The 27,584-nt window shown below is 39.6% G+C and overlaps 1 protein-coding gene across 2 annotated transcripts; it reads right to left on the reverse strand.

Annotated features, from left to right (window-relative positions):
• Positions 1 to 200: 200 nt before the first annotated feature.
• Rpn10 (regulatory particle non-ATPase 10) lies at positions 201 to 27,209 on the reverse strand. Of its 2 annotated transcripts, none has more exons than XM_053784426.1 (10): positions 27,104 to 27,209; positions 24,015 to 24,155; positions 22,605 to 22,716; positions 22,257 to 22,412; positions 21,989 to 22,120; positions 19,761 to 19,850; positions 18,713 to 18,866; positions 16,237 to 16,491; positions 10,521 to 10,588; positions 201 to 852 (listed from the first exon to the last, which is right to left on the reverse strand). In XM_053784426.1, exons 1-10 carry the CDS (start codon positions 27,127 to 27,129, stop codon positions 661 to 663), a joined length of 1,326 nt encoding a protein of 441 aa, XP_053640401.1. In that variant the 5' UTR covers positions 27,130 to 27,209; the 3' UTR covers positions 201 to 660. The 2 variants fall into 2 exon arrangements, with proteins under 2 accessions (XP_053640401.1, XP_053640400.1); XM_053784425.2 differs by lacking the exon at positions 27,104 to 27,209 and adding an exon at positions 26,182 to 26,296.
• Positions 27,210 to 27,584: the final 375 nt, after the last annotated feature.

Genomic DNA, 27,584 nt, shown 5'->3' on the forward strand with positions numbered 1-27,584 from the left:
GTTTTATTATATTCATTAGGAAGCACTGAACCCATAAGTGGGTAACTGATCAGAGGAGTAACAGTAGCAGCTTCATTTCCTGGGATTAGGAGCCCTTTCACAAGCATCAAGGCATCCCTGGAAGTGAATTAACTGAAACATCTAATGGAGAAGATTTTTAAAGATTATATATATTACGATTAAAGGGTATAATACACACATTTTGTACAAGATTTATTTTTTAAACTTTTCATCAGCAGTTCACATACAAGCAAAAAAATTGCTGATAAATAAAAACTTATGTCTATAGAAAACAGAAAATTGCATAAATTTATCAAAGCAGTTCAAGTTACAAATGGGCAGAATTATATAATTTTTAATATCAGTAATTGCTCAGCTCTTATAATAATTATTGGCTAGTAAAAACTAGCAAATATAAGAAAAGTTGTGATCATAGTAAAAACAGAACTTTGTTCTGCTCACACATGAGGAATCAATCCTACCTACAAATTCCTTGTAACCTCTGCAACTTTCAATCTGGTGAAATGGGTTGGCAGACCATTTCAAATTTTGTTGCTGGCAAAAGCCATCCTATGGACACTATGATTGAACATGCTGCTTCACTTTTTTTTAAGCAAATAGAGAAATACACTAACTATTTCCTGCCTAAAATGGTAAATCCTATTTTTTCTCCTCCTTTTTCTTATCTTTATCCTTTTCTTTATCCTTATCCTGTTGGGTGAGTGAGCCCACAGCCTCCTTCACAACCTGGCTCTGAGGATCCACACCAGGCAAGTTCTGTAACACACTCTCCAAGAAAGCTGGATCTGCCATTACCCGTGAAAAATCTTGCTCTTCCTCTTCCTTCTTTACCTGCCAAATTGAAGAAATTTTTGGGTATAAAACAAGCTGTATAATATTAATTGGAGGGAGCCACTAGGCTTCATACAGCACATAGGATATGGGAGGCAATCACAATCGTTCCAAGAAAGGGCGAAATATATCCACTTCCTTCGTATAAAGCAAGCTAAATAAAAAAAAAACTAAAAATCCCCCCCCCCAAAAAAAAATACGGTGGCCATTTCCCACTAAGGTAGGTAATCCAAAGAAAATGAGAAGGCAATCACTACAACCCCTTCCCTAGCACGGACATCATAATTCACATAATTCACTGAACTTCAACATACCTCTTTATCCTTCAGTGAAGCCACTGTACTTCCAACCTCCAAGACTGAATTTTCACCTAACCAGTTTCCCTAAATCCCTTCATAAATATTACATTCCTCACACTTCAATTAAATTATCCCCATTAAGCATATGGTAGCAAATAAAACCACTGGAAACTACTTGACTAGTTTCTGCAAAAAATAAAAACAAGGAATTTATAAGAGAAATTCAAACTACTTGGGTTTAAGCAAGTACAAGAGGGTCTCGCCTATTCAGCTCCCTCCTTTTGGTGTTCCATGTTATCATTAGCTTTCGAATGAGCCACTGTTTATTGTGTTCGGTGCTTACACCGCTTTTCCACTGTTATCGCACAAAGTAGAGTAAGGGAAGGGTGAATGGCACCATATTTTAAGGTAAGTATTGTATGTACTGTGTATTTATTTCACTTTTTAATTTTTTTTATGCCTTTAATGCATGATAGTGTAAACATGTTATCAGGTGTTTTAGATGCATTCGATAATGAAAAAAGTTCTTTTCTGTGCGCCGGCAACCATCGCTTACCATACGTGGCTGGGAACCTAAGAGCCGTACAAACAGGGCCCTCCTGTACACTGCTGGCGAGGAAAAAGCATGCAGCATTTTGTGTTGAGCTTTATCATGACTTGTTAAAGCTCTACACTCTGTGAAACACTGTTCAAATAAAAGCTTATTCTAGAACATGTCTTTCCTTCACTACTGTAAGATAAGTAAAGTATGCTGCATTTGTTGATACAATTTTTTTATTTTAAAATAAAGAGTGTAGTTTATGCACTGTACATTCATTCCTGTTACACGGTAAACATCTTCAAATGAAGAAGGCTTAAGTGTGTCATTGTTCTTACACATGTTACTCTTTATATTAGCCCATAATTTAAAACATGTATATTGTGAACATATCCTCAGCCAATGGTCAAATACTTTTTTTTTTTAAACACGATGGCTGTCTCCCCCTCCCTCCAACCATTCCTGGGACAACCCCACCACTTACCATCCACCCTCTTTGTCAATCTATCCCTCACCGTCGTATCTTCATGCCCAAACCACTTAAACCCCTCCTGAGCCCTCTGAATTATACCCTTGGATACCTAACATCACTTTCTGAACCCTGTGCCATAAAGGTGTTGGTCCCACCATACTCTGGTATATTCCTTTTTTTTTTTCTTGCCACACAGATAAACTAACTACTTTCTGCAGATACATCAATACACCACCCACCTTTTTCCACATCTACCCTATTATTATTATTATTATAATCAAAAAGAAGCGCTAAGCCACAAGGGCTATACAGCGCTGCAGGGTAGGGAAGGAAGCAAGGGAATTGGATGGCAGAAGGGAGGGGGGATGATCAGCAGGTTACAGAAAACAGCGGGGCAGGGGATAGTACGGGGGTAGAGGGTAGCAAGAGATTCAAGTAGAAAGGGCTGAAAGTATCAGAATTTGTGAAGTAAGTCAGTCGTTGTCAAAAAGTCAATGAGAGAGTCCGGATGAAAGGTGGGTCCATCAGCGAGAAGGGAAGGTAAAGAGAGAGCAGCGGGGCGAAGACGACGACAGAGGTAAATTCTGCGTGCTCGTTGATAAAGTGGGCAGTCCAACAGAATGTGGCTGACTGATAATGGAGCTTGGCAATTCTCACAGAGAGGAGCAAGACGCCTCTCCATGAGATATCCATGAGTAAGACGAGTATGGCCAATGCGAAGACGGGAGAGAGTAGTCTCCCAACCTCGACACTGGTGATAAGAAGACGGCCAGTAACCTATACTCGGTTTAATAGACTGAAGTTTGTTGCCGAGCATAGTAGACCAACGTTGTTGCCAACGGGTGTGAAGGTGGGAAGATATTACAGCAAAATAGTCCGTACATGGAATACCTCTATAAGAAACTGGTAGGTCATGTACTGCTGACCGCGCAGCAGTGTCTGCCTGTTCATTGCCCTGTACGTCAACATGACCAGGGACCCAACAAAAAACAATATCTTTATGCTTAGTAAAGATGCGGCGTAGCCAAAGTTGGATACGGAGGACTAAGGGGTGAGGTGTATCAAATTTTTGTATAGCCTGTAAAGCACTAAGGGAGTCTGAGACAACCACAAATGATGACACAGGCATAGATGCAATACGGATAAGTGCTGTAAGGATGGCATATAATTCAGCAGTAAAAATACTAGCTGAAGATAGTAAATGCCCTTGTACGACGCTGTCCGGAAACACTGCTGCGAATCCTACGCCGTCAGAAGACTTAGAGCCATCTGTGTACACAGCAATGGCATGAGAATGAGAGTGAAAGTGGTCAAGAAAAAGAGAGCGGGAAGCGACCGTAGACAGTTGGGCTTTCGAGCAAGGGAGGGAGAAAGAACAGACTCGAACAGCTGGAACTTCCCAGGGGGGTAGGGAAAAGTGAGATGCTACATGTACATAGAAAGGTGGTAGTTGAAGAGAAGACAAGAGCGAATGAAGGCGAAGAGAGAAGGGACGGAGTAAGCAGGGGCGGCGAACAAATAAAGAATGTCTACTAATATCAGTGACCATTCTATAAATGGAAGGATTGCGGAGATCATGAGAGCGTACATAGTAGCGCAGGCAATGGGCATCACGGCGATCGGATAAGGATGGAACGTTCGCTTCTGCATAGAGGCTTTCGACAGGGGAAGAGCGAAAAGCACCAAGGCATAAACGTAATCCTTGGTGATGAATGGGGTTAAGGCTAGAGAGAGTAGCAGGAGATGCCGCTGAATAGATCTGGTCACCATAATCAAGTTTCGATAAAATAAGGGTGGAATGTAGGTGAAGGAGGGTTCGACGATCAGCTCCCCACGAAAGATGAGCAAGGGTTTTAAGAAGGTTCAGCCGGCTGTGACAAGTTGCCTTCAGAGAGGTAATGTGAGGTTTCCAGGATAACCTACGATCAAAGAGGAGGCCCAGAAACTTGACTGTATCACGTTCAGGGATACGTGAGCCATAGAGGTACAAAGGATGATCGGAGATGACAGAGCGTCTAGTGAAAGTGATTTGGTGGGTTTTAGTGCTGGAAAATTTAAACCCATGTGTGGTGGCCCAATTGGAAACACGGTCGACTGCATGCTGGAGAGAAACTGTAAGGAGGTGACAGTCAGCGCCTGCACAGGCAATAGCGAAGTCATCAACATAGAGTGATGACCAAATATTTGATGGAAGACTAGAGGCCAAATCATTAATAGCAAGGAGAAAAAGTGTTGTGCTCAGAACACATCCCTGGGGGACACCTTCAGCTTGGATAAAGTCCGGGGAGAGCACATTATTAACCCGAACACGGAAATGCCTGTCAGTTAAAAAGTTCTTAAGGAAGGATGGTAGATTGCCTCGAAGGCCTAAGGAGTGGGCTTGGGCTAAAATATTATACCTCCAAGTTGTGTCATATGCCTTCTCAAGGTCAAAAAATATGGCAATAACTGAGTGGTTATTCGCAAAGGCATTACGAACATACGTATCCAAGCGCAGTAAGGGGTCTATGGTAGAACGTCCCTTACGAAAGCCATATTGACGAGTGGAGAGACTGTTGTGTGTCTCTAAATACCACACTAAACGTCTATTTACTAGACGTTCCATTACTTTGCAAACTGCACTGGTAAGAGCAATGGGACGATAGTGGGAGGGTTCATGTCCCGTAGTGCCTGGTTTGCGGAAAGGGAGAACAATGGCGGATTTCCACAGCTGTGGAAGAACTCCTTGTGACCAAATAAGATTGTAAAGGCGTAATAGGACTGCAAGGGCTGACTGATGTAAATGTTGTAGCATACGAATATGAATGTCGTCGGGCCCAGCTGCCGATGATCGACAAGCTGAGAGTGTTGCCTCCAGTTCTTGAAGTGTAAAAGGCACATTATACTGTTCTTCTCTGAGAGAAGAAAAGTCCAAGGGTGCTAACTCTCTGGCAGACTTTGAGGAAAGAAATGAGGGGCATAGATGGAGTCCCTGAGAAATACGGACCAGATGATTGCCAATTTCATTGGCAACATCTAGTGGGTTTGCTATATCAACACCGGCAACCCGCAGAACAGGAGCCGGGTCAGGAGAATATTTACCACTCAGTTTTCGTACTTTTTTCCAGACTGCACTCATAGAGGAAGCAGAGGTGATGGTGGAGACATAATCTCGCCAGCAAGTGCGTTTAGCGTCACGGATGACACGGCGAGCGATCGCACGCTTCTGTTTAAAATCAAGGAGTCGCTCTGTGGTTCTATTGTACCGGTACCTGCCCCATGCAGCGCGTTTCAAACGTACTGCACGAGCACAAGCAGGAGACCACCAAGGCACGCATTTCTGAGAATGCCTGCCCGAAGTTTGGGGTATAGAATGAGAAGCTGCGGTGAAAATGGAGGACGAGAAGAGGTGTAAAAGCTCATCGATGGAGGACGAAGAAGGAACCTCTTTAAAAACAGTCAGGTGTGAGTAAAGGTTCCAATTTGCCCGATTAAATTGCCAGCGTGGGGTGCGAAGAGGTGGCGAATATGAAGGGGAAGTAAGAATGATTGGAAAATGATCACTGTCATGTAAGTCCGGGAGAACAGACCAAGTAAAGTCTAATGCGGCGGAGGAAGAGCAAACTGAGAGATCGATGCAAGAGAGAGTATGAGTCCGAGGATCAAAATGGGTGTGAGTACCTGTATTTAAAACATGGAGGGGGTGGGTGGCAAGAAAAGCCTCTAACTGAATTCCTCGGGAATCACAGTGAGACCCTCCCCAGAGGAAATGGTGGGCATTAAAATCACCAAGTAACAGAATCGGTGGCGGTAATGACGAAACAAGGAAGGCAAAATCCGGAATAGATAATGCCCGAGAAGGAGAGAGATATAAAGAACAGAGCGTATACCACCTATGTAAGTGGATACGGGCTGCTGTGTAATGCAGCGAAGTATGAACAAATAGCTGATGGTACGGAATATCAGTGCGGAGAAGAAGGGCACTTTCATTAAAGGTCCCATCAGGAAAAGGATCTGAAGAATACAATAAATTATAGCCTGAGATGTGAGAAATAACAGCAGAGTGTAATTTTGGTTCCTGTAAGCAAACACCAACAGGGGCAAACTGGGAGAGTAACATCTGAAGCTCACCCCGATTACCCCTGAGGCCGCGTATATTCCACTGTAAAAAGGCCATGATTGGCAATGATAAAGATACTTGAAATCCGCAGGTAAGGGGTCCTACGGACTAGAAGGGTTAGAAAAGTCCACATGCGGAGGCAGTGGAAAATGTTCAAGCAGCGAAGGAACGGTGCGCTGTGAAGAAAGGAGTTGCGCAGATGGAGCAGAGGAGAGAGAAAGAGCGGAAGGTGGATCAGTGTCCATTGATGGTTTGGTCTCTGCAATATATTCAGAGATTGCTTCAAGTGTTTCGGAATTCAGAGATGTCGTATGGGAGACAATATTGGGAATGGTAGGGGGAGGATGAGTAAAGATTGGAACTGTATTGGACTGTACCAAGGTAGGGGGGGGCGAAAGGGTGGAGGGAACTGGAGAAGCGTGGCAGGGGACAGAAGAGACAGGAACCTGGGAGGTGGCAGAAGAGGAAGAAACTTGGGAGGGAACAGGGGAGGAAGGTACATTACGAGGAGGAGGGTGAACCTCTGCACTTGTAACTGAGCCAGTGAGAGGGGAAGAACTAGGGACAGAGACAGGGAGGGTAAAATGAGGAGGTGGAAGATGGGTAGGAGGTGTTACCGGACCTTTTTTTGACTTTTGAGAAGTAGAGGGACGATTGGGAAGAGGTGTCGTACGAGGTCTCGTCGATACCGAGGCTTGTAAGAGAGAACTCGAAGAAGCGAGATTAGACTGAGGCGTTGAAGTAGGGACGTCTGAGCCGAGGACAGCAAAAGGATTAGATACAGGAGTGATTATGGGAGAGGTAACCACAGAGGTGGGTGTAGAAGATGGGATACCAGAAGTGGGGGGACGTTTTGAAACACGGGAATAAGAAACACGTGGGAGTCTCCCTTGGAGGCGGAGATGAGAAACTGCCATGGCATAAGGGAGACCTTCTGTCTCTTTGAGGTAACGGATTTCCCGCTCGTTTAAATAGACCTGACAACGGCGAGAGTACGAAGGGTGAGCCTCATGACAGTTAAGGCAAGAGGGAGATCGATTGCAAGACGTATTAGAATGGTCATCGGCACCACAGACTGGGCATTCGGCGATAGATCTGCAATATTTCGCTGGATGGCCAAATCGCCAGCAATTTCTACACTGTTGTGGTGTAGGGATCACCTTTCGAACTTGTAACCGATGTCCTGCTATATAAACTGAGGATGGGAGTTCTCGGCTGTCAAAAGTTAAACGAGCCACATTGCTAGGGTATCGTCTCCGCCCACGGGCAGGAAGAACGTAAGTGTCTACCTTGAGGATTGGGAGATCTTGGAGTTCCAGCTGTTCTAGAATGTCGGTGCCACATGTCTGGAAATTTTGTTGAACTATGGTATGGGGCAGAATAACGGTACCACTACAAGAATTGAGGGAATGATGTTTTTCAAGGGTGACAGGAACAGTATCTATATGGGAAAGACGAGAGAGCTCACGAGCCTGGGTAGCATTCTGTACGGTAATGATGCGCGTACCGCTCTTAAGAGCATGAAAAGAAATATCTTTACCAACATGGCGTAGGAGTGCCTTGCCAATACTATGGTCAGAAAGATAGGCAGTAGAGGAAGTTGGTCGTAAAGTGAAGAATTTAGTCCACTGTTCAGTCTGAAACTGAGCGTGGAAAGGTAGTGAAGGACGTGTCGATCGTTTCTGAGAAGAACGAGAAGGTGAAGGTGGAGAAGTATCATCAGCAGGTAATTGTCGTTGACGTTTAGGCGTGGGACCAGAGTTGGTCCGACGTGGAACGGGTCGGCGATTTGAAAATTGCCGCACCGTAGAGGGAGAGGCCGGAAGCATAGTCAGAGGAGAGCGAAGGTCTGATAAATCGAAGGAGTCAGTCGAGGCCTCAGTACCTGAAGCGGGTGAGGAAACAGCACCGGCAATAGGTACAGAGGCATGAGGAATGTCTGAAGAGTGGTCCAAAGACGAGGCAGGGTCAGAACGGGGTGCGGTATCAAGAAGGGGCCCGGGGGTACCAGGTTCATGGACTAGGGCTGCCATGGTTAGGTTACTTCTTTCTTTTTGTTTTTAAGAAAAAAAAAGAAAGAAGAAAAGAAAATAAAAATAAAAAAAAGAAAAAAAAAGGGGGGACCGGGGAGGGATAGTTCCTAGGAGGAATGAAAGGGCCAGAAATCTCCCTCCGCGCCCAAGAGGACTCGACACCGCTAGTAGCGCAGATGCAGCATGGAACCCGTGCCATACCCTACCCTTCATGCCAGTAAACCAGCAATCTGGGATAGCAACCTCACATCTGCCGAGCTACCTCGGTGGACAAAAGAGAGGGCGGCCGGATATCCGCCACAAAGCATACCTCCTTCAGCCACCACCCCCGGAATCCGAAAGGTGGCTTCCAGAGATACACCCGTCGCCCAAAAGACACCCAAAGCTACTCCGGGATACCGGAGAGGGATCGGGACATCCCTAGGCAATCCAGATTCCACGGCAAACTACGCCACCGCCAAGAAACCTCAACGGAATGGGATGGACCCCGGTGTCCTTTCCCCTACCTAGGAACTAGCACGCCTGTGGGAGAAATCCCAAAGGACAAAAAGAGGAAGGGCAAAAGGGAGGAGTGGGGAGGAGGAGGAGGAAAGGAAAAAGGGGAGGATGGGGAGGATGGGATAGGGGAGGGGAGATTGGGGGGTAATTAGGTTCGGTCTGAGGAAGAAGACCGATAGGTCTAATTCCTCAGACCAAGAGCCTCTTCACCACGCCAAGGAGCCCCCCTTGAAGAGGAGTATAAAAGTGTCACGGGATGAAGTGCTCCAATCAACCATAGATGCAGGCTGGGGTAATTTATGACCTTCTGTGGTAAATAATTTCTCTATTTTTCCCCTTCAGTGAAGAATCAGGTCCAAGAAATTGTGGCTAGGGCAAGAACTGTGACAAACAATGTGAAGTAAATTATTTATTAGAAGAGGATGGTGAACCAAAAGCTTAACTGCTAGAGGCACTCGGTTCCTGCTGGAATATAAGAAGAACCTGAAGCTAAACAGTTAACACAGCAAGAGTTACAAGAGCAATCCACATTACTGGAAAACTGTAGAATGTGTCGGTGAAAAGGATTCTGAAAATCAAGAAGCAGTGGTCAGAAGTAGGTTCTAGCATAAGCAATGATGCCTAATTATAAACTCTATAATATTATAAAGTGTTGCAGGGTAAAACATACAAACCACAGATGCATTATAGAATACATAAGCCCTCCCCAACAGCCATCAACTACTGATAACTCTTAATTCAACATCAACACTAGAACCACAGCCATCCACCTCAACCCAGAATACCAACATCAACCCTTTTGTAGTATTTTTACCAAATACAATAGTAAACCAAATTTTTTTTTTTAACACATTGGCCATTTCCTACAGAGGCAGGCTGCCCAAAAAAAACAAAGAAAATCCCCAAAAAGAAAATACTTTCATCATCATTCAACACTTTCACCTCAAGCATACATAATCACTGTCTTTGAAGAGGTGCTCAGATATGACAGTTCAGAAGTCCCTCCAAACTGGCAATATCCCAAAACCCTCCTCAAGTCCAACTAACTGGTTTCTCGGAATCCCCTCACAAAATATTACTCTGCTCATACTCCAACAGCTCGTCAGGTCCCGAAAACCATTTGTCTCCATTCACTCCTATCGAACATGCTCACGCATGCTTGCTGGAAGTCCAAGCCCCTCGCCCACAAAACTTTCTTTACCCCTTCCCTCCAACCTTTTTGAGGACGACCCCTACCCCGCCTTCCTTCCCATATAGATTTATACGCTCTCCAAGTCATTTTACTTTGATCCATTCTCTCTAAATGACTAAACCACCTCAATAACCCCTCATCAGTCCTCTGTCTAATACTTTTAGTAACTCCACACCTCCTCTTAATTTCCACACTCTGAATTCTCTGCATAATATTTACACCACACATTGCCCTTAGACAGTACATCTCCACTGCCTCCTGCTGCCTCCTCGCTGCAGCATTTACAACCCAAGCTTCACACCAAATATGTTTAACAAATTTTGAGGTGTCTAGTACATAACCCCATTTTCCCCCAAAACTACTCAACTTCAGTTAACGTTATTTTGAACTTGCATGCTGATTTTCTGAAATGTAATCTCTGGATGTGAGAGAATTGCGTGTCTATACAAAATTTACACAAAGACTTACATGTGCATTAACAAACTGCAAAATAGCAACTCAAATGTACATACTTCTCAAAAGATTATGACAACAAACCTTCAAGCTTTCTGCAGGCTTAGCAGCAGATGTAGGTGGATCAACATCCATTGGCTCCTCCTTTGGTTCTGGAATGGCATAGTTTCAGAAATAATTAAATTTAAAATAATTTTTTTTTTCATCAATATGGCTGTATCCCACTGAGGAAGGGTGACCTAAAACAAAATCGCAAGTTTTTCTTTTTAAATTGAGTAATTTACACAGAAGGGGTTACTAGCCTCTTGCTCCTGGAATTTTAGTTGCCTCTTACAACACGCATAGCTTATGGGGAAAGAATTCTTTTCCACTTCCCCATGGACAAAAAAATAAAATACCTAATACTATTTAAATTTATAATTTCTGACTGAACAACAAATACTCCACTAATTAAAAGTCCCTGCCACTTAATGCCTTTTTCTACATTCATCCTCCTAACTTACCTGATTGTTAGTAAATTGTCTTTATGGTCATCTGCTGGTGTCAATTCTTAATTTTTGTTAGACTGTTCAGCTTCATTTCTCTATTCATATACATTTCTGAAGCATTCTTGTAGTATGCCTGCCTAGCATTTATCATTTATCAGTGGAAAACAGTGTGATGCAATTGTTACTCCTAAGCATTTTCCCCCCTTCATCTAATTTAATACTCAAGAGTTTCTGAATTCCTTCCATCATCTCCCAACTACATTAACCCATAAACGGTCCAAGCAGATCTACGTTCATACGTGTATTGCTCCAAAAGTAGATCTACGTTTTTTTTACACATTTTCAATAACAAAAAAAAAAAAAAAAAAAAAAACACGTAGATCGAAGTTTTTTACACGTTCTCATATGTAAAAATACAAAAAGATGATCTACTTTTTTAACATACTTTCAAATGTTGACAAAATTTATACGTATATACGTTTGGACCGTTTACGGGTTAAATACGTATCTCTGAAGAGTTATAACGATTGACTTTTTTTTCCCCTCCTCCAATGTTTTTGTTTATAACTTTATAAAGCCTTATCCAGTTGGGTTAAAATTTTCAGTGCTCAAGTATTGGACTAGGTAGTAGGTTGGTAGACAGCAACTGCCCAGGGAAGCACAGTGGACCCCCGAGTTTCGGCAGCCTCGACTTTCGCGAAATTCGACCTTCGGCAAGTTTTTTGGGAAAAATTTGGCCTCGAGTTTCGTGAAAAAACTCGTGTTTCGGTGACTGTCCGGTACCCGTCACCACTCACACAAAGCCAGTTTCCCACGCCATTCACGCTCAGTGTGCCATTGTTTACCAACACGTGACCATCACCCCGCGGGTTCATACCTTTCATAATAATCCATTATTTTTGGGGCTTGCAACTGCTAAATAAGTCATCAAGGACCCAAGGAAAGCTAGTGCAAGCCCTTAGGTAAATAAAGTGAGTGACAGGGATGTGGAAGAGTTGGTGGAGGACCACAGGAAGAGCTAACTGCTGACGAACTGCAAGAGCTTCAACTGGAACAGCATCAGACCACAGCCAAGGAACTTGCTTCAGAGGAGGAGGAAGAGGGAGTGGATGAGGTGCCTTCTTCAGTGATTAAGGACATGTGTGGAATGAGTTGCAAAGTTTTATTGAAAAGTATCACCCTGACCAAGCTGAAACAAGCTGTATCTGCAACATGTACAATGACAGTGTTGTGTCCCACTTCAGGGAAATCTTTAACGCCAGAAAAAGACCTCTCTGGATAGATATTTTGTGCGCCAGGGGTCCAGTGACTCTCAAGTTGTTCCCAGTGGCATTAAAAGAAGAAGGGAAGTAACCCCAGATAAGGACTTGCTACCTAAAGTCCTAATGGAAGGAGATTCTCCTTCCAAACAATAGTGTATACCTTCCTCCTATCACCTCCTCCCATCTTCCATCCACCCAGAAGTCTTCAGTAAAGGTAAGTGTAATGTTATTATAATGTTATTATAATGTTATAATGTTTTCATTATGTAAATCTTTATTTAATTTGAAAAAAAATACATTATTTTAATATTTTTAGGTGTCTGGAACGGGTTAATTTTATTTCCATTATTTCTTATGGGGAAAATGGTTTCGAGTTTCGTGAATTTCGACCTTCGGCGGGCTCTCTGGAATGGATTAATCACGAAACTCGGGGGTCCACTGTAATACCATCCTGCCAAGTGTAAAACAAAGCTTGTAATTATTTTACATGATGGTAGGATTGCTGGTATCTTTTTTGTCTCACAAACATGCAAACATGTTATTTCTACTCACACTTAGGACACACTACACATGATTGTACAAGCGTACATATACACACACCCCTTTGGGTTTTCTTTTATTTTCTTACTAGTTCTTGTTCTTGTTTATTTCCTTTTATCTCTATGGGGAAGTGGAACAGAATTCTTCCTCCGTAAGCAATGCGTGTCGTAAGAGGCGACTAAAATGCCAGGAGCAAGGGGCTAGTAACCCCTTCTCCTGTGTATGTTACTAAAATTGAAGAGAGAAATTTTTGTTTTTCTGTTTGGGCCACCCTGCCTCAGTGGGATACGGTCGGTTTGTTGAAGGACACTGCTCCAATTTCGTTCCCTTCCTTTATTTTTCGCCCAATTTCTTTTATTTTTGCTGTACGTTTAGAAGTGCATACGTAAATAAATATGACAAAGTTTCAAAATGATTGGTCAACAAACAATGGAGAAAAAAATATTTACTGATTTTGACATATGGCAGCAAGGCATGACAAATTGGCACTACGAGTGACACTTCCGACAATTCTAACTGTTAGAATACGTCTAAAACAAATATTTAATGGATACAATTCATCTAATATACCTTATTATTATGGTGAAAAAAAAAAAATTGGTGTGCTTTTTTGACATTCACCAAAATATCTGCCTTTTACCCCCCACAAAATCATAAATATTTGAGATATTTCAAAAAGCTCACTTTAATATATTCAAACACACTGTTTTATATTGTCTGTGAAAATCATTTCAATCCAATCATTAATAATGGCACAGTGACAAGCAATAGACCAAAATCCTAGTTTTGAGATATTCAGGTAAACCCGAGGACTAGCAAATTACATCAATTTTAAAATAAAAAAAAACGAAAATCACGCTACTTTGGGTTTATTTATGCGATATAAGTGATTTCTTATTGTTTTCCGTGTTAAAAACGCCGTTTTCTGTAGTGCTACCAGAGGTAACAGAAAACTCTTCTCTTATAGGGAGGGTCTGATGTAATCATTTCATCAAAGTCAGCCACCACCTCTGGGTATAATATACAATTATTATTATTTTGGCTGGCTTTCTTATGTGTTTATCCAAGTTATATTATGCATACAATCACTACTGAATAAATGATATAAGCAGAAAAAGGATATTAGTAATAATAACGTCAGTATAAGACATCTTGTGAGTGGTGATCAAACTGTTGTCACAGCAACTGGTTGTTGCACCATCATGCAAGCTCCTCCCACCTCTGATATAAGTTCCTCCCACATTGTAATAATATTAAATGGTAAATTTAGTGTATTAGAAAGAAAAATAGACAAAATTAAAAAACAAACAAAAAATATATAAAAAAAATTCACCTCGCACTTACGCATATATTTACCTGGTGGGTTGTCACCTGACATGCTTCAAGTAGCTATAATTTGCTTTAGAAACATCGTATTACAATGGGGTTTTCATCAAAATGTTTCCAGATATTTACACTATTTTTCTGTAAACAAAACCCAAAATCATATTTTTCGCATAATTATCATGATCGCGTCAGAAACTTGGAGCACAGTGTCCTTGAAAGTACTGAAACCACGAAAAAGTTCTGGAGACTATCGGCAAGTGCAGGTGCCCTCTAGATAGTTTTATATAAATCAATCCAGATTTATGGTGTGCGCGATAACCTGAGAAAGCCTTTTCTCTCAGCATTGAACTTTCAACGTTGGTTTATCCTGCTTCACAGGTTGGGATTGTTATTAGAGTATGCAGGTGCCAAGTTACCAGTTTTATTTTAAATATGGTGGTATTTTTCCATGAAATAATTTGAGTATGCCTTTTCTGAATGGCTTCAATCTTTAACCCTTTGACTGTTTCAGGCCCCTTTCTGAAACTGTCATTCTATGTCGCCAAATATTCAAAAAAAAAAAAACTATTTTTTCTTATGAAATGATAGAGAATCTTTCCCCAATGGTAATGACACCAAAAGTTCGAAATTTGGTCGAAACTCATGGAATTATGCTCCTGCAAAGTTAGCGGAATCGGCGACATACATGTATCGGTGATTTCGCCGACTTTGAGCCCTGTTTTCAGCCAATTTCGTTGTTCCAGTTGACCAAACTCATAGCTATTTCTTTAGAACTCTATTTTATCTATCAGCCGAGTACAAGAAACTGCCCATTTACCAATTTGAACTACCCAATATAGTGGTCAGAAATTGGCAATTTGGCCAATTTCACGCAAATTAAAAAAGATGCCAATTTCAAAATAGGGTCCAGAATAAACAAGGTAGACATTCTTGGCACTAAAATAGCATATCCTCTGTTCATTAGTCACATCTCTAGGCCCCTCTTATATTATTATTGCTTTCTATTTTGATTTTTTATTCATACAAAAAAGTACAAAATTTACTGTTATGCAGACTACCGCATTATTGTAAAAATGGTATAAATAATATCAGTGCACTAGTGAAAGAATATTAGACTCCCCAGTTGATGTGTATTGGACGTGTGGTGTGATTTGTTTACTCCTGAACATTGGTAAAAATCGAACATTTCCGCTAATTTGAGCTCAGTTTCAAGGTAGTTTTCATCGTCAAAGTAATGAAAATCATCTCTATTTCTGTAATATGTTTTCCATTTTATCACCTAAGACCATGAAAACGCGAATACAACGATAAATACTATACGAAAATACACCTCAAAGTCGGCGTTTTATTCCAAAAAAACGATCAGAGTTTTTTTTTCTCATTACGCAATGTGTGCTGCAGGATTTTTTTTATGTGGTGCACACTGACCACACAGACCCATTCTCTCACATGTGAACCTACCAGCTTTCTCCCGCTTGATTTGAAGCCGCTAGAATTATTGAGTATATATACGTCAGAAACATTGGCTCGTAAGACGTATTTATACGTCGAAAACAGTCAAAGGGTTAATGATTGAAGCATCTTACAAACAGGGTAGCAGCTACAGTGCTTGTAAATAACCTGAGAATGCAACTTCTGAGAGGACTATAAAACTTGCAGTGCTGTTACATTTTGGATCACTAGAGAATGCCTTTTCTGACCGTCTTTAAACTATCAAAGCTGGTGTGTCTTAGTGAAAGGTTCAAATTGGTTTTGGGCTGTACTGCTGTTAATCTACCATTATTTAATGAAGAAATTGGGATATTAGTTTCCATACTATAACTTGTGAATGCCTCTTCTGACTGCATTAGAAACTCGGGTGCACTCTGTATTATTCATTTTGCATGCATTGAGGTCAGGGGGAGGGATTATGGGATATTGGGAAACCTTTCTTATAACATACAAGCTAAATTTGCACTTGGTGTGATTAACTTCTTTAAATTTTTCAATTATTCCCATTTATCTAGGTCTTTTTGCAGCCTTATACTATGTAGTTCTCTATCATTTGTAAAGAACAGTACTAGGGTGGGAGCATCATGATGGAAAGTATTAGGAGGAAGGGTGTTTGGAAGATGTGATGGTGAATCTGCTGTTAGGTCACAGCCTTGATAAGAAATGGGCAATAAATTAATGTATAAAACTTACTGCAATCTTGCATGGATATTTGCATAGCATATGCTATCTGTTCCTCTTCAGTCATTGCAGAGAAATCTGGGATGGCTGTAGAGGGAAAGCTGCCACCTGAACTACTGCCCTTGCCAGCACTACTGGCTGAACCACTGCTAGCAACAGCACTTCCTGGAGAGGGTGTAACTGTAGCACCAGCCGTCTGTGGCAAAGCCCCTGCTTCCAGGGACATGGCCAACGCCTGCTGAAGCATTTCTTCTTCAGACTGACCCCCTGTTTAAAAATATTAGTTATATTTATTAGTAGTTTAATTAATGTATATCTGCTTTCAAGAGAAAATAACTGACAAAAATTTAAGGCTATAGCAACAAAAATAAAATAATCAACAGCCATAAGGTAAGTACAATATACTGCTGCCATCTGCTATATTTTCGAAGTAAGCATACTGATGTACCAACATCACTAAGAAAGGTTCAATCATTAGAAATATAGACTTTAGGTCTTAACATAACCTCCCAATGTAACTTGAATATTTAGTTAATCCCGACTTCAAAAGTTAGAAAATTATTTGAAGTAAACCAGAACATCAATAAATGAGATTTTTTCTTAACTAGTCATCTGCCAATGCAGGATAAAGATATCCCCCCCCAAAAAAAAAAAAAAAAAAAATCTCTATTTAACCCTTAAACTGTCCAAATGTAGATCCAAGTTTTTTCAACATTTGAAAGTATGTAAAAAACATAGATCTTCTTTTTTTTTTTTTACATTTGAAAGCGTGTAAAAAAACTTTGATCTACATTTTTTTTTTGTTATACAGTGGACCCCCGACTTATGATCAGCTCCCAACTCGAACAATTATGTAAGTGTATTTTTGTAAGTGCTTTTGTAAGTGTATTTCTGGGGGTCTGAAACGGACTTATCTAATTTACAATATTCCTTATGGGAGCAAATTCTTTCGGTAACGGCACCCGAACAGTCTTCTGGAACGAATTAATATCGCAAGTCGGGAGTCCACTGTATTTGAAAATATGTAAAAAAAACGTATATCTATTTTTGGAGCACTACATATGTGAACGTAGATCTATGTTTGGACAGTTTAAGGGTTAAAGGTTGTCTTGCCAGACATACCCAGATACTATCATTGAAATGACTATGAACTGCAACACTCCCACCCTTTCCTAACAGTGAAGGCACTGTCCTTACCACCTCCAGGTCTCAAATCTAGCTAACCAGTTTCCCAGAGTCCCTTCACAAAATGTTACCTTTCTCACACTCCAACAGAACATCAAATATAAAAAAAACCACTCTTCTCTCCATTGATCTAACAAACAAAAAGAAACACCCCTTCTCTCCCCACACACACTTTCTAGAAACTCCAGCCCCTACCACTTAAAACCTCCTATACACCCTACATCTAACTCTTCCTGGGATGACCCCTATCTCCTCCTTGCAACCTAGAGTTAAACACTGCCTTGATTCTTCTATTCTGCCTGCCTTTTCTAATTGACCAAAATATCTCAACCTCACCTCCACCCTCTGAGTTACCCTACACCATCTTTTACTCTTACATTCCAAATTTCCTGCATAATAATTACCCCACATTGCTCCTGAACATGGCATCTCCTCTCCCTCCAGACTCATCACTGCAATTTCTTAAGGTCATGCCTCACCCATATAAAAGTGTTAGTACCACCATATGGTAGTACATTCCTTTTTTGCCCCCACAGATAGCCTACTTTCATTCTACAGATGCTTCAACATACTGTCTTTTTCCCTATGTCTATTCTAAGGTCCACCTTGTCTTTCAGAGACTCGTCTGATGTAACATCCACTTCCAAATCTCTACATGTATTCACTTCCCCCACAAACTCTCTCTCGTAATCTAATATTATCTTGCTCTTTTTCTATGTTCACTTTTAATTTCCTTCTTTTACACACCCTCCCAAATTCTACCAGTAACCCTTGCAACTTCTCTTCACTATCCTAAAAGAACTATGTCATTAGCAAAGTGTAACTCTGACACCTCCCATTTTACATCAGATTCATTATCTTCTTGTCCCCACACCTCAACTCAACACCCAAGTATTCACTTCTTTTGCAACCCTTATCTATGAATATATTAAACAACCATAGTGATATTACACATTAATGTTAAATGCCTAGTCTCAGCCTCACTCTTCTCAAAAACTCAATTACTGCTTTTAGTAACCTAATGTACATCTATTTCATACATTTACAACATCTGCAACATAGTTGAATTGTTATATATTTTTTAAATATTTTTAAGATGAACTACAAATATTTGGCTAGATGGAAATTAATCATTTTTATAGCCAATTTAGATATAATTCATTATCTTTTGATTGGATGCCTTCTAACCCCATGAAAATTAGTAATGATACTATAACACATGACAACTGACTGCTCTCAACAGAGATGTACAGCCATTACAGATACATATAGAGTATATAATTACAGTACATGTTAATCTCACCCTCAGTTGGTGCTGTGGTCTGGGGAGTTGGAGTTGTTGTGGGTGCCTTGGGTGTTGTTTCCATGGGCGTTACAGCCGTCGTTGACTCCTGAGCAACTCTCCGCTCCTCTTCTTGTTGTCGTTGCCGCTGTTCTTCCATAGATACACGCAGAGCCTGATAAACAGTACACAAAACATAAGCAAGCAGAAACATTTCCTACAAATGCAGGGTGAACAAAACAATAACATTCATCATACTCATTAGGTGCCTTTCCAGCAATAGACACTGCAGTCCAACATTATAACACTTGACCATGACCTTTCCACACCACTTTCAGGGTATAGACAATGTTCTTCTCAATTAATATAACTCAAATTTTGTATGTTATGTTCACAAGGTTTCTTCATAAGCATCATCACATTAGCACTCGAAGATAATGCCAAATCTTACAGATTGCTTACATCCACTCACTCCAGATGAAAATACTCTCAGATGCTTGCTGAATATTCAAGCCCCTGTCACTTCCAACTGTATGTAATCCATTCATTTTTTCAAAGACTCAAGCCTTAAGTGATGAAGAGAATGATATACTGTACTATATGTACTATAGCAAGTGGTGCTCAAAACCTTATTTTTATTTTTTTGGAGAAATGCATTGTCCATAGCAAAGTTAAAATCATGGGTAAAACCATGTTATAGTCATGGGGAAACACTGAACTTGTAAGGGTCATATAACACCTGGGGAAGGAGAGGTAACCAGATATGATTGAGGGAAGATTAGCTCCAATATCCTGGATCAAAAGCCCTTCAAATCAAGACACACTCCCTTACAGGGTGTAGAACCATAATACTATCATGACCGACAGTCCCAGTTGACAAATCCTTTGTGCCCTTTTATGCAAGGGACTGAAGGACCTAATACCTTAAGCACACCACACACTGATGATAAACAGAGAAAAATAGGATGCAATTATTTAAATAATCACACCCAACATTTAAAATTCACACCAGTAATACAAAGGTAACATACACAGAAAAGGCAGTATTAACAGGTAAAGGTTCACTCACTAGTGCCAGTTCCGGATCTTCATTTGGATCAACACCAAACTCAAAGCCTTGACCAGTAGCAAAGCTGGCAGCAGGTCCTCCATCCTCACCCTGGTAAAACACAGAACATTTTATTTTACTGTACTGTACACACTGATGCAAATTTATAATTAATAATGATAATTTAGTATTTGTTTCCTCGAGTACCAGTTCTTTCAAGAAATACTCAAGTCCTTGCACACAGTAATGCTTATAATGATGAAAGAAAAAGAACTTTGTCCTTTCCAACGCTCTTATATGTACTCTAATAATAAAATGTGTGGTGTGAATATAATGCAGAGAATTCGATTACCAAAACTGTTGTCCAGAGGGCTGAGGAAGGGTTTTGAGGTGGTTCAACACAGAATGACTTCAAGAGTGTATCAGTCTGTATCCCACCAAGGCATGGGAGCGTGGATAGGAATGAATGGAGACGCTTGACGTGCTGTTGGAAAAAGTAAAATGAAGGGATTCAATAGTCCTTTACAGTGCCTGCACTTTTTAAAGTTAAAAACTGTAATTTGTATGGAGTGAATGATGGTGAAAGTTTTTCAGAATCGGGGTTACTAGTACCCCAAGAAATTGCTTGCACCAGGCATAATTGAAAGAAATAGTACGCCTCTTACAACACGCATGGCTTACGGAGGAAGAATTCTGTTCCACTTCCCCATGGAGATAAGAGGAAATAAACAAGAACAAGAACTAGAAAGAAAATAGAAGAAAACCCAGAGAGGTTTATGAAAAGATAAAGAATCTTTTCCTCATCATAATGACACCAAAAGTATGAAATTTGATGGAAAACTTACGGAATTATGCTCTCGCGAAGTTAGCGGTCTCGACGATGTTTATGCGTCGGAGATTTTGCCCACATTGAGCCCTATTTTCAGCTAATTCCAGTGTACTAGTCGACAAAAATCATAACTATTTCGCTAAAACTCCATTTTTTTCTATCGAATGAGTACAAGAAACCACACATTTACCGATTTCAACTATCCAATACAGTGGTCAGAATTTAGCAATTTTGCCAATTTCACACAAATTTCAAAAGATGCCAATTTCCGAATAGGGTCCAGAATAAACAAGAAAGACATTCCTGGCACTAAAATAACAAGTTCTCTGTTCGTTAGTCACATCCCCAGGCCCCTCTTATATTTCTTTGGCTTTCCACTTTGAATTTTTATTCTTACAAAAAAATTAAGATTTACTGTTATGCAGACTACTGCATTAGTGTAGAAATTGTATAAATAATATCAGCGCACTTGTGAAAGAATATTACACTCGCCAGTTGATGTGTATTGGACGCTTGTCATAATTTGTTTACTTTTGAACTTTGGTAAAAATTGAACATTTCTGCTACTTTGAGCTCAATTTCAAGGTACTTTTCATTGTAAAACCAGTCAAAATCATCTCAATTTCTGTAATATGTCTTCCATTCTATAAAATGAGACCAAGAAAACTAGAATACAATAATAAATACCATACAAAAATACAGTGCAAAGTCGCTGTTTTAATCCAAAAACACGGTTAGTTTTTTTTCTCATTACGCACTGTGTGCTGCAGGATTTTTTTTATACTACGCACACTGACCACATAGACCCATTCTTACATACGTAAGCCTACCAGCTTTCTCTCACTAGATTTGAGGACGCTAGAATTTAGGCGTACTAGTACGTCAAAAACCCTGGGTCGTAAGATGTACTAGTACGTCCGAAACCCCCAAAGGGTTAAGAATGTCAATATTAACTAGATCAGTGTGTTTATTATTTAGATATGGCCTCAAACAGAAAATGAACCAAAATCTCGAACAAGATTTATTATACCAACTTAATTTTTCATTATTCACAGTTTCTAGTTTTATGAGCCCTTTAGGAATATATCACCCCAGAAGTTGAGGGACAACTGCATGTATAATTGCAGTAAATAGCTAAATATACACCACCAAGTCCAGTCACATCCTAAAAAAAAAAAAAAAAAAAAAAAGCATGTAAAACTAAATACTATACAATAAAAGCCCCTGTAGTCTGGTTCTGGGTCAGGCTTGTCTGGCTCTTGCTTGGTCAATCAGGCTGTTGTTGCTAGAAGCCCACTGGCCCACATATCTATCACAGCCTGGTTGATCTGGCACTTGGCAAAGGTACTCATCGAATTGTCTCTATTTTAGGTCATGATAAATATTTTTTTGTGGTAATAATAATTCCAAGTGTACTTGCCTGCACTATGGGTGATGACAAGAGGGCATCAGCCAAGTGTGGTGATGGAGGTACAGTGACAAGGTGAGAGCTGCCACCCTCACGGCCATTAATAGTGCTAACCATAGCTTCCAGTAGTGACTGGTTACAATCCTGCAAAAAGATAATCTGTATAAAATCTTGAAAAAAAAAAAAAAATGGTAGCAGACTAAAACTGCTTAAAATCTCTTTTTTTTTTTTTTTAAATTAACATCAAAGGTTTACTGTACACTAAGACTTCACAACTTACTGTTTCACCAAAGTTGATGATGTCAATGTTGACTTTTTCCTTCTTGAGGCGTTTGGCCACTTTGACAATCTCCTTTTCCTCCACCTCTACTGGGCTCCCCACAAAGGCTACAATACGCATCTTATGATTCTTGCTCTGCCGATGTTTCAGGGCCAACTGTACATAGGGATTATACAGTATATAGTTTATTAAATGAATAAAATGACATCATAAGTTATTGTTGTATTTGTACTATGCAATGCCTTCAGGACTAAGGAAAACAATTAAGAAATAATATTTTAAATTTTCACATTTATATACAAACAGATGCACAATTATATATCTTTATTAATCAAAATATGTACGTACATGAGCAATACGGATACCAGTAAGAAGATTAATGTTTCCATTTGGCAAGACTTTATGTAGCGGAGTCAGAATTTTTCCAACATCGGTTGTTAGAGTAGCCAAAACCTCTGTACTGTAAAACAATATTGGTAAGAGTTGGATACATTTCTAAGCTCTTGTATAACTCTCCAGTAATTCACTATTTCATTTTAATGTACATACATTTCCAGGCCAAAATGCCGATCAATGGAGTAAATCTGACCTGCAAAATCTTAAGAGTTGCTAAAGGAAAAGTAAACAATTCAGAATCTAATACACTAACTAAATATTCATGAATTAACTGGTCAAGTGTGCTGTAATAAAAGTTACTCAAATGACAGTAAACTGGGCAAAAGAACATAGGGTAATTTATAAAAATCAACTGTAATGAAAAAAGAATCAGCATTTTATCTGTATATCCTAAAGTAATAATCATTTAAATATGAAAAATCATACAGTATAAGAAAAACACAGGATTACAAATAAAATAACAAAATGGGCCCACTGTGCATATCAGTACTTACTACAGTTACCAGTAAACACAAGTTTTCATAAATGGAGAATTTTTTGTTTAACCATTATGTAGTAGATGTTATATGTTATGTAGGTATTGAACTGCAGTACATATTGCACAAAAACTACATGGCTACACGTTAGAGTCAATAACAACACTGCGACTAGCTGAGGACTCGAACCCATGTCATTTTGGCCTGCCTCATGGTGACCGAAAATCACATGACGCTCTAACCCACGGGACCACCAAATCCATGCATAAATTTATTTTTACCCTAATACAGTATTTTTGTTATTATAGTGAAGAGCTAAATCCTCAAGGGTTACACAGCACCTGGAAAATGAGAGATCAGGTGTGATCCAAGGAAGGAGAGGGTATTTCTAATTTCTTGGTTTGTATTCTTTTTCAGTGCTCTTGAATGGTTTAAATTTAAGAGAGTATAGGACTGATGCTTATTCACATGCACAATAATAATTTTTTATTATTGGAACTAAATAGTATTAGCAAATCTCAACCTATACAATAATTATAATCCTGTCTCAAAGCACAGTTTAGGACAAAATTTATTATATATTGCTATGCCTGAATAGGAATGCAAATCTTTAATCTTTCACTCCCAAATATTACTGACCATAATATTTTGGCTATAGATCAAAAGATGATACAGTATCTAATACAGACAAATAGGTAGTCGAGACATGCTGCACATGCTTTAATATTTTAGCCACAATTTATATTTAAAATTTATATCAACTTACCTAAGACATGATCAGCAGTGCACTTACTGTACTGGATAACTGTGTATATAATCCTACTCTGCTAAACTACTGCTCCAAATTAGTATGGTGTATGTAATAAAGCTTGAAAAGTGAACTTACTTTGCCAGTGTTAAAAGGCCAACATTATTTTCTGGGTTGGATCGCAATTTAAACCGGCAGATTGTATTAACAGCATCCTGCTGAGCCTGTAGCCGTGTGGGAACATAGTCCCCATTCCGCATATATTCACTGTTGTCCACACTGTGGGAGAGGAATGAGTATACAGGATATTATATTCATGGGGAAGAGCTAAACCCCTTACATAGGGCCTTGGGAATAGGAAGGGGGGGAGAGGGGTAGAGGGGTAGAGGTGGGAGGGGTAAAACCATGTTCAAGTCAAGGAAGGGGAGGATAACTCAAATTCCTTAGATCAAGAGCCTTTCACAAGCATCAAGGCACCCACCACTCTGGCACAATAAATTTTCATCAAATATGGGTTTAATTTCAGTTAGCATTTATACTAAAAGTTCTGAACAATAAATTAATTCATAAATACAGTGGAACTCCAGTTTTCATCTTTAATCCATTCCAGAAGGTCGGCCGAAAACCAATATGTACATAAACTGAAGTATGTAATATTTCCCGAAAGAAATCATGTAAATCCAATTAATCCGTTCCAGACACCCAAAAATATTAACAAAATAAATTTTATAGAGAATAACTATAGTTTTACACACAGAAAACAATGAGAAATAAATGCAAATGACTAATTTTAATGATAAATGAACATTACATACCTTTATTGAAAACTCTTGTTGCCGAGTAGTATTTATTTGTAGCCTCAGAAGGACTACATCCCAGGCATATACCTACTGGCTACATACACTGCAGCATACAGCCATATTATTACCATCGACATACCATGTTCACCGAGTTTAATCGTTTCTAACAACTACCTTTAGATGCCATCATAAACAAAGGGAGAAGTAACGAATAATTCGTGCCGGGAACTGTTAACAAAAGCTTTATGGGCGGTTACTGGGCCAACGCAGATTTATACACGTTTTCTCTGAAGCTGGACCAGAGAAAACGTAATGTTTTCCTTCCACTGACTGCCATCCTTGGATAGCATATAAACACTGCATGTTTATATGCTATGTAACGTGTTTCTTACATAATTTTGAAGAAAATATCATTGATGGATTAATGAAAATGTTGATATTAATGTAAAATAAAATATTTAATGTGCCCAAGAGTGAGTCATGAACATATCTGGTACCATTGATTTCCGAGCCAATGTACAAAACCCAGGGGGAGGGGATTTCACCGAAAAAGTGCTCGAAATCCGAACTGTAAGATTTCTGCACCGGCCGAAAACCGAGTCCACTGTACTTCACCAGCAACAACATAACCCTTCCCCTTGAAGGGATGTTTTTCCTCACAGTACAGTACAGCATTATGAAATTATCATTACAATTACATGGATGCACTAAACCCATAAGGGGTTATACAATGCCTGTGGAATGGGAGGTAATCAGGTATTAACAGAATGGAAAAGTGGCTCACCAGTATCAAGGCACCTCTCTTAACTAGATAACAAGGGGTTAAAAAACATCCTTAAGTCTTAAGCTTACAACAAGATACCCATATTTTATTAATATATATACATGTAGAGTGGTACCTCAGGATACGAACCTATTTCATTCCAGAAGGCTGTTCGAGTGCTGATACTGAACAAATTTGTTCCCATAACGAATAATGCAAATTAGATTAATCCATTTCAGACCCCCAAAAATACACTTACAAAAGCACTTACATAAATACACTTACATAATTGTTTGCATTTTGAGCTGTTTGTATCCTGAGGTACCACTGTAGTATACTTAAGTATAGTACACAGCTGGCTAATCATACCTAAGTTGCTTGAAATACCTGGCCAATTATAGCAAAAATAAAGATACTCCATTCCCATATCTGCTGAAGCTAATTATGTTAACGTAATAAACTTGCATGCCCCTTTTTATGACTTAATTCAACAATTTTATACACTACAATTCAAGTACAACTCTAGCATAATTTCTTCTTATTTTTTCCCCTATTTCCCTGGTCCAGGGCAGGGCTCTGGGAGTAGGAAAAGTCTCGAAACTCGTAAAGAGTATATCAAAGGTATGGAATAACCTCCTTAATACTGGACATTTTAAACTAATTTATTGCCAAACTACACCGAAGAGCAACATTTAATAATGATCCTCATATATTTAAATTAACAAAAAAATTACCAACATACTTAGGGAAGGGGTTCATCACGTACAGAGTCATACAGTGCCAAGGAAGATCAGGTCCAAATTCTTATAATCAAAGAGTCCCTCATCATGATCAAGTCCCCTCCCTTGAGGGGTCATATATGGTAATATGTAGTTGCTCACAACTACTCTGTGGAACTGGTCATTATTTATACTTTTCAATACATACAAGCTACGTATAGTACATCATCAAATATCACAATTACAATCATTTCTTGTGAAAACTTTTTTGGGGGGAAGAAATATGGAAAATGAGTACTAAATATTTATTCTAATGTAGAATGCCAAGGCATGTCTAACACCGGGCCCAATGTATACAAAGATAGATTATTATTATTATTATTATTATTATTATTACAATCAAAACTAAGCACTAAACCCACACGGATCATAGACATATATAGGTTGTACGTATTGAAGTGTACAATTATATCTAAGTTCCGCCGAGTAGTTCTTGGTAAATAATTACTAAATATGGCCCAAAATATTATAATTAAGGGGAGAGAGGTAAATCCGCCAGGATCATACAGCACTGGGGAGAAGCAACCAGGTATGACACAAGGGAAGATGGGGGGGGTCAAGTTCAATTCCTTGGATCAAGAGCCCTTCACCGACGTCAAGGAACCTCCCTTGAGGTGATAGGACCAAATAACTTACTTAAAAACAACAATATAAAATTAACAGAGTAAAACTTTGACACATGATGAGATAATAGTTCAAATCTGCTCCGTCACCACCACTCACTCTCCTACAAACTTCATTTTCACCTACAATTCAACTCTTGGATCAAGTTCAACAAGTAACAACGACCTCACTAGAAGTCTTAAAGATAACGAAGAAAAAGAAATAGAGCTTCAAATGGCCAGAAATTGTAAAAAACATGAGGAATAAATAGAAACAACTGACCAGATTATGGTGCTCTCCAGGACCATCTTGGTGGGATATTTACTGAGGCAGACTGACGCGCCATCTGCCAACCACACTCACATTTTATTAATTCTTTCTTATTGTTAATAATATTCCGATTTTTTTGTTGTTGTGGGTGATAATAATTTTATCTTTATTTACTACAAGTACATGTACAAGGTATACAGGCCTATCTGACATCAATGATATACTACTATATAGAAAGCCCCTTTTTATGCTGAGCATTTCGGGTAAATTAGGTCCTTGTCCCAGGATGCGACCCATACCAGTCCACTAACACCCAGGTACCTATTTTACTGATGGGTGAACATTGACAACTGGTGAAAAGAAACACGCCCAATGCTTCTACCCTTGCTGGGAATCGAACCAAGACCCTCGCCGTGTGAAGCGAGAACTGGTATTCTAACCATACCACGGGTGGAAATTGAACCCGCGGTCAGAGTCTCAAAACTCCAGACCG

This window comes from Cherax quadricarinatus, chromosome 43 (assembly GCF_038502225.1).
Source record: "Cherax quadricarinatus isolate ZL_2023a chromosome 43, ASM3850222v1, whole genome shotgun sequence".
Taxonomy (NCBI): domain Eukaryota; kingdom Metazoa; phylum Arthropoda; class Malacostraca; order Decapoda; family Parastacidae; genus Cherax; species Cherax quadricarinatus.